The sequence below is a fragment of the Myotis yumanensis genome, unplaced genomic scaffold (assembly GCF_028538775.1).
Source record: "Myotis yumanensis isolate MYYU_CA2020_CCGP unplaced genomic scaffold, mMyoYum1.0.hap1 SCAF_112, whole genome shotgun sequence".
NCBI classification, from domain to species: domain Eukaryota; kingdom Metazoa; phylum Chordata; class Mammalia; order Chiroptera; family Vespertilionidae; genus Myotis; species Myotis yumanensis.
The window spans coordinates 73,735-81,424 of record NW_027223863.1 but is presented as its reverse complement, the minus strand read 5'-3'; the positions used below and the strand labels follow the sequence as shown (position 1 = coordinate 81,424).

General features: G+C 65.3%; 1 protein-coding gene across 1 annotated transcript; it reads right to left on the bottom strand.

The window, feature by feature from the left end:
• Positions 1-255: 255 nt before the first annotated feature.
• LOC139001161 (tumor necrosis factor receptor superfamily member 14-like) lies at positions 256-5,039 on the bottom strand. Its single transcript, XM_070402923.1, is given in 9 exon segments — positions 256-384; positions 387-498; positions 659-705; positions 1,374-1,549; positions 2,322-2,412; positions 2,502-2,657; positions 3,431-3,556; positions 3,957-4,065; positions 4,792-5,039. Coding segments are annotated over 9 exon segments (927 nt in total). The 5' UTR covers positions 4,861-5,039; the 3' UTR covers positions 256-343.
• Between the last annotated feature and the right edge of the window lie 2,651 nt (positions 5,040-7,690).

Sequence of the window (7,690 nt, the reverse complement as noted above, 5' to 3'; positions counted from 1 at the left end):
GCTTCCCAGAATGTGAAGCATGTGATGCGCAGACATGACCACCGTCCCAGTCCCAGCCCAGGAGGAGGCTGAGGGCCGTCCTGCAGCTGAGCTCAGGGCCCAGGCGGCGGGTGGGGGCAGGAGCGTCATGGGCCAGGGCCTCACACGCGGGGTCAGGAGGCGGAGGTCGGCACCTCAGGAGCCTGGTGGGGAGACGCGGGTGGTCCCAAGCCCCCGGCACAGCAGGTGGTCTCCTCCTCAGCCAGGTGCGGGCTGGCCTCCAGGAGGGGGGTCCCGCGGCTCCCCTGACCCCGTAGCTGGTCCTTGGGGTCCTGGCCGCTGCCCGCAGCCTCTCGGAGATGGCTCAGGCGTCTGCATCCCGCAGCCATGTGTCAGGTGGCGGTCGCTCTGAGGGAACAGGGATGCTGTCTCCTCCACGGGCTCCGTGGTGACGTCTGGCTGGACCCGGGAGGCCTGCAGTTCCAGATGCCTGTTCTTTTCTGCCTGCTCTCCTGTCCCCTGCAAGGGACACTCGGCGTGAAGAACAGGGGCTGCTTGGGGTCAGCCACCTCCAGGGGCAAGAGCAGGGCCTCCCTCCCCGACTCAGCACAGCGTCCACAGAGGACTCAGCCCAGCAGGGACCTCCCGCCAGTCCCCCCCTCCCAGCCAGCAGGCTCACCTCCAGGGTGGGGACAGGCAGCAATACCCGAGGAAAGGTGAGTCCTCCTGCAAAACAGAGACGCCCCGTCAGGAAGGGGCCGCCCGGCCGGGGACCAGGGGGCCTGCTGCTCACGGGGAACCTCCCAGAGACCGACCCGCTCAGAGGCAGCAAGACCCAAGCACGGGCTCCTGGTCGTCCTGTCCCCGGGGCAGGGAGACGGGGAAGGACCCAGGCCCTGCCACCTCCCCTGCTGCCAACCCGGCCCCACCTCAGCCCCGTGGACCTTCCACAGGGAGGGCTGAGCCCCCACAGGGGAGCGGCTGCCAGGAGCCGGGAGGAGGGACCCGCCCACTGCTCAGAGCCGGGCCATGGGCCGGGCACCTCCCGGGTGAGGACAGGGCGCGGCCTCGCCCACAGCACTGAGCCTCTCTCTGCTCTGGGCCCCCCCTCCTCAGGCTCTGGGCACACAGAGCGCCCTGGGCAGGGACAGGGGAGGGAGGCATGACGGGGCCTCCCGCTGCTCTCGGCTCCCTGTGCTCCTCCGTCCACTGAGGGCAGGTGGGAGCTCAGGCCCTGGTGCTGTGTGGGCATCGGGGGCACCAGGCTTCTCAGACAGGAAGTCCCGCCCCTGGCACCCCAGGCTGCCTCTCTATTTGGGGGACAGAGCCAGAGCGGTGTCTGGGATGAGAGAGCTGGGACCTGAGCCCTGACGGGACCAGGGGCTCCTGCTCACCACGTGACCTTCTGTTCCCGATGGACATGAGCACAAGTGACACAGAAATGACAGCGATGATGAGGATGAAGCTGACGATGACGCTGATGATGATGATGACGGGGCCCCCGGAGGAGCATGTCATGTCTGAGCTGCTAGTCCCAGGCGTCACTTCCCAGGCAAGCAGGCTACTGCACCTGGGAGAGGAGGGGCCCGTGGGCAGCGGGCAGGGGCACCTCGGTGCCTGGCTCTCACCCTGACCCCGAGCGTGCCCTACGCAGCCTGGCGCACATGGGAAGGCTGCTGCCTGGGGTGGGCCCGGGGAGGGGGCTCTGGGGGGCACTCAGGTCTGTCTGACTCTCCCTGTCCCACAGCCACGGGGACACGGAGGGTGGGAAGGAAGGGGCAGGACAACCGGGGGACAGGGACACTGGTCACCAGAGAGGGACAGCAAAGGAGATGCCAGGGGTGAGGACAGAGCTGGTGTCAGGAATGGACTGTGAAAGCCAGTGCCCCAGACAGAGGGACAGACAGGAGGGGGGCTGGACGGGTTGGGAGGATGGAGACACAGGACCATGACCCTGTCTGTGGAGTCACACTAGAGACTAAGCAGCCAGGTCTCAGCTGGAACGGGGAGGGGGGGATGGGGTTGGAGGGGAGCATTGGAGTTGCCGCTGCAGGGGGCGTGGACTCCTCACTCTGGAGCCTCGTGTGTGCACCCCTGACTCCGAATGGCAGGACCCCTCAGCCCTGACACCTGGGGACACCCCAGCACGCACGGTGGGGTCTCTGGCCGCAGCGCCCTGAGCCCGCATCTGGGATGTGCTGACCGGGCTCTGGGCTGAGGTGACAGCAATGTGGGAGCCACAGGGTCAGCGGGGAGGCTGGGGGGGTCACCGTCTCCCCGATGGGGGGCCCTTATCTCCCAGGGGGGCCCTGGCAGCGCCTCCTGGGACCCGGGTCACCTACCTGGTCCAGGGCGTGCAGGCTGCCTGGGTGCCCCCCGCAGAGAAGGTGCCCGGCTGGCAGTCTTCACACAGCGTGTCCTGCCACTCGGTGCCTGAGAAACGACAGTGTCGGGCAGAAGGCTCGTCGGGGCCCCTCAGGCCGGGGTCCGGGGCCTGTGTCCTCAGGGGGAGCCGTGCTCACCTGTCTCCCACACCCTCTGGCCCGGGCGGCAGACACTGTGGGGCCTGCACTGGACGCAGGAGTCCCCGTCCTGTCGCACACAGAAGTGGCCGCGCCCGCAGCCGCACACGGTGTTGGTCCGGGTGGTGCAGTTCCGTCTGGTCACCTGGCCCAGGCCTGGGACCCAGAGAAGGAGCTCAGAGCAGCAGCAAGGCCTGCCAGGGCTGGGGGAGCGCCCCGTCCCGGGAGGAAACCACGCTGAGGGCTGGGCCGCGCCCGCAGGCCTGGGGAGGGCACGGGGACAGGGGTGCAACCCATTCTGCTCCCCCTGGACCCTGCCGGCCGCAGCCCAGGCTCAGCCAGAACATAGGCCCGGAGCTGCCGGACACAGAGGCCAGTCCCAAGGGGGGTCCGAGGGACGGGGCAGCAGCAGGGACGGTGGCAGGGTCTTCTCCACAGAAGGCCAGGCCTCTTGGGGCGGCTGAGACCTCCCAGCCTGAACCCCAAAGCATTGTGTCCTCCACCTTGGTCCGGGCCTTCCTCCTGGGGTGCCCCAGCCCAACCGCCTGCCCTGGGCAGGGAGCAGACCCAGGGGCCAGTGCTCAGCCGGAGGAGGACCCTGGGGAGGGTGCGGGGGGCCTGGGAACCGGCACTGCAGGTGGAGGAGGCCTGGCCCCGGGGGCCCACGGGCTGTGCCACAGGCGGGGGTGCCTGCAGGGCACCGGGTGCTGAGCCTGGAAGCGCAGGTGACAGGTGCTGGGGCTGAGGCGCGGGCCCTCTCTAGGCAGAGGCAGGTGTGGCCATGGGATGAGGCTCCTTGAAGGGTCGTGGGCAGGGAGCCCCCTGGGTGACGGAGGCCCGGCCCCGGGCAGCCTGAGGGCCTGCAGTCAGTGTGGCCGGGATGGGGGGCTGGGGGCTCGGCACAGCCGGGGTGGGGCTCCTGGTCTCACCTGGGTCACAGACACGGCAGGGCAGACACTCGCGCAGGGCGTTGAGGTGGGGAGTGTAGGTGCCCCGGGTGCAGGGCTCACACACTGTGCTCCTGAGCTCCCCGCAGGCCTCCTGCACCCGGGAGCCTGCAGCCAAGAGGGCACACAATCAGGGCGGGAGCCGGGGAGCCCCGGCATGTGTGACACCCCCCAGGGGTCACCCCACCTGGGCTGTTCCCCAGGCCAGTGAGCCTGCTTGGCAGGAAGTGAGTACTTTCTGGAAGTTGGGGGCCTCCTGGGACACAGAGGCCTGGCTCTGAGCCCCCCTCCCCTGGCCTGAAATGGGCTGCCCACCCCCAGCCCCGCCCTGAGCAGTGAGCTGAGGGTCTGGGGGGGAAGCTGGGGATGCCCTCTGTGCCCAGGGCCTTCAGGCCTCCCATGAAGGGGTGCTGGGAGCAGAGGGCTCCAGGCCAGGGGAGGGGGATACCTGCCCCCAGCACAGCCCCGCCCCCGGCGCCCCCCAGGGGCCCTGCAGAGCTGCACCCACCTGGCCTGCACTTGGGGCAGCACATGGCCCCCGTCGGGAACTCCACCTCTTTGCACGAGGGCTTCCCCAGTGCGCAGGGCGGGGCTGTCAGAAGGAGGAGGCTCAGGGCCTAAGGGAGATGGGGGGGCGTTGGAGCAGAGCAGCTGCCTGGGCCTCAGTCTCACCCTCCGGGAAATGGGCCATCCCTGCAGGGGGCCCAGGACAGGATTGTCTATGAGGATCCTAAGAGCCTGGGTTTGGGACCACCCTGTGTGTGACCTCTGACCCCCTGGGCTCAGGAGAGTGGGCCCCGCCCCTGGGAAGGCCAGGGCTGCTCTGACCCCACAAACTCAGCCTCGCTGCTCCCTGTGCTGCACCCGGAGCCCTGGAGCCACCGGGTCAGGGCAGCAGCAGCTCTGTTGGTGCCGGGGTATGGGGGGGCTCTCTTGCCTGACAGGATCACAAGCGGGGGGGTGGGGGGGGGCTGTTTTGGGGGAGGGGAGAGCAAGAGGAAGTGGAAAGGGGAGGGGGAGGGGGAGGAGGAAGGGAAGGCCTGTCAGTCAGAGCTGCTCCTGAGTGGTAACCACGGGCTTAGGAGCTGACGGCTCTGGAGCTGATGGAAACGCACAGGAAGCCTCCCTCCCGGACACAGACACCCAGTTCCTCCCCAGACGGGGCCGGGCGGTGGGGGAGGATTCCGCCCTGAATGGGGGGGGGGGGGGGGACAGGGGTCCACAGAGGAGAGTCCTGGGAGGGGGTGGTCTCCTGCTGGGCCCAGTCCCAGCGGCCAGGGCTGTGGGCAGGGCCGGCTCCCCCACCGGCGCTGGGCTGCTGGGCGACACTGTCCCCGACTCACCAGCCTCAGGACGTCAGCCGCGGGCCTCGGGCTGCCGGGGGGTGGCCCCCAGCCGGGCAGAGGCTCCATGTCCACCCCGGACCCTCATTCCCTGACCGCGGCCCTCGGGACTCCGGCCGGCAGGTCAGATGGACGGCAGCACACTGGGAAGGTCTCTGCTCCCAAAGAGAACGTGAAAGACAAACTGACCTTGAGGTTCAGTTTCCTGGTAACCCCACACAGGCAAGCCAATCTTCACAGGGGAAGGTTCACCCCGCCAAACCTGCCTGAAGGGCTCCCCGCCCAGGAGGGAGGGGCCAGGAGGGAGGGGCGGGCCCAGCTCCGCAGAGCAGTTCTGTCCCCTCTCAGGTCCAGGAGCCGCCTCCCCCGCCCCTCAGTTCCCATAGAAGTGGGCACCCCCAAAGCGCATCCCACTCCCGGTCGCCCTGCCCCCAGAGAGCTGACCTGCAGCCTCTCCCCACGCGGGCAGAGCCCTCTGAGCCTCAGTGACCTGTGTCCCCTCTGCCTGGGGAGCTGTTTGCACCCACACATTCCAGAGGGAGCCTCTCAGGGGAACTCTGGGCCCTGGGGGTGCGGGAGGGGCACTGTCACCCCTGAGCACCTGGAGGGGCTCCCCACCATGTGCACTTACACCCTCCTTCCTGCAGGGGGCGGGCTGGGTCATTCCTGCCCCCATTCCACAGACGGGAGGTGGGGACTCAGAGAGACAGGGCCGGGCCCAGGGCTCCGGGTGCAAACGGTGCTCAGACCAAACCCTCATCTCTGACCTCAGAGGCCTGGGCCTCCACCTCCGCCTCCTGCTCACACTGTGGAGGCGGCACAGGCCCCTCGGCGGGAATGAGGGAAGCGCCGTGGAATGAGGGACACGGACACAGGAACCCAGGGCCTGGAAGGGACTCCCTCTGCAGGAACCTGGGGCGATTTTAGCACCAGAATCAATGGGGTTCGTGGGTCAGATGCCGTGAATGAAACGGGAAACGCCGAGGCCATGATGACATCAGTAGGACATGATGGATATTAATTATATCTCACTTGGACCCCGACCAGCCCGGCTAGAGAGCTGACATGAGGCCAGAGTAGGGGCGACGGTGGATGGAGAAAAGGAAAGAGACAGACGCAGAGACTGGAGGGAAGGCTGGGGCCGGTGGGACGCTGTCCTCTGATGGAGACACTGACCCAGAGCCGGGGCAGCGTGTTTATTATGTACAGCACTAGTGGCCCGGTGCATGAAATTCCTGCACAGGGGAGCGGGTGTTCCTCAGCCCGGCCAGTACCCTCTCCAATCTGGGACCCCTCGTAGGATATCCTACTGCTGGTTTACAGGGATCAGGCCTAAACCAGCAATCAGACATCCCTCTTGCAATCCGGGACTGTGGCTCCTAACTGCTCACCTGCCTGCCTGCCTGCCTGATTGCCCCTAACCACTCTGCCTGCTGGCCTGCTCACCCCCAACTGCCCCTTGCCACCTGCCTGTTTGCCCTCAAATGCCCCCTGCCAGCCTGATTACCCCAACTGCCCCCTGTGCCAGTTTGCTTGCCCCCAACTACCCCCTCTGCTGGCCTGCTTTTCCCAATCTTCCTTCCCCACTGGCCTGCTTGCCCCCATCTTCCTTCCCCACTGGCCTGCTAGCCCCCAACTGGCCCCCTGCTGGCCTGCTTACCCACAATGGCCCCGCCCCCCACCAGCCTGATCACCCACAACTTCCCTCCTCTCTTGGCCTCTCACTGCCCGTACCTCGGCCCCACCACCATGGCTTTGTCAGGAAGAACGTCCAGGCCGAACCGGTTTGGCTCAGTGGATAGAGCGTCGGCCTGCGGACTGAAGGGTCCCAGGTTCAATTCCGGTCGGGGGCATGTACCTTGGTTGCGGGCACATCCCCCATGGGGTGCGTGCAGGAGGCAGCTGATCGATTTCTCTCATTGATGTTTCTAACTCTCTATCCCTCTCCCTTATTCTCTGTAAAAAATCAATAAAATATATTTAAAAAAAAAAAAAAAAAAAAAAAAAAAAAAAAAAAAAAAAAAAAAAGAACGTCCAGAAAGTCTCCTGGAAGGTCTCCCAGTCCAATTAGCATATAACCCTCTTATTAGTATAGATAGAGTCCTGGTGCAGGGGTGCAGGCCGGCTGGTTTGCCCTGAAGGGTGTCCTGGTTCAGGGTGGGGGTTCCCTTGGGGCGTGGGGCAGACTGGGCGAGGGGCCTGTGATGGTTTTCAGGCTGGCCACACTTCCATAGGGTGAGGGTCCCCACTGGGGGTGCCTGGCCAGTCTAGGTGAGGGGCTGATGGTTGTTTTCAGACTGGCCACACACCCTTCAGGCTGGGTATCCCCACTGGGGTGCCTGGCCAGCTTAGGTGATGGGCTGAGGGCTGTCTTCAGGCTGGCCACCCAATTCAGGGTGGGGGTTCCCCACTGGGGTGGCCTGACCAGCCTGGGTGAGGGGCTGATGGCTGTTTGCAGGCTGGCCATGGCCCTCAGTGACCCAAGCTCCCAGCCCCTCTTTTTTTTTTCTTCAGGTATCTGGGATTTATTTATCTTCTATAATTGACCCTTTGTAGGGCCATTGTTATGGCTATGTGTTAGCTGTCCTAGAAGGGGGCTATGTAGGGTAAACCTCAAAGTAGAGGGTGCCTAACTGCTGAGAGGGCAAGTGCTCAACTGGGCAAAGAAGAATACCCACTAGGTTTCGGTCTCTATTAAGAGACAGTTGACAGTTAGCAACCTGTATACTGTCTTGCAGGCCTGTATGACCATGTCCATGTCGGGGGTGGCACAAAACCTCAACTGTGGGACTAGCCCTCTGTTACAGGAATTACCGACCCTGTGAGGTCCTGTAACATGTAAGACCCTATAAGGAAATAAAGCTTCTTTAGTCCGTTCCCTCCAGGCAACCCAACTGGG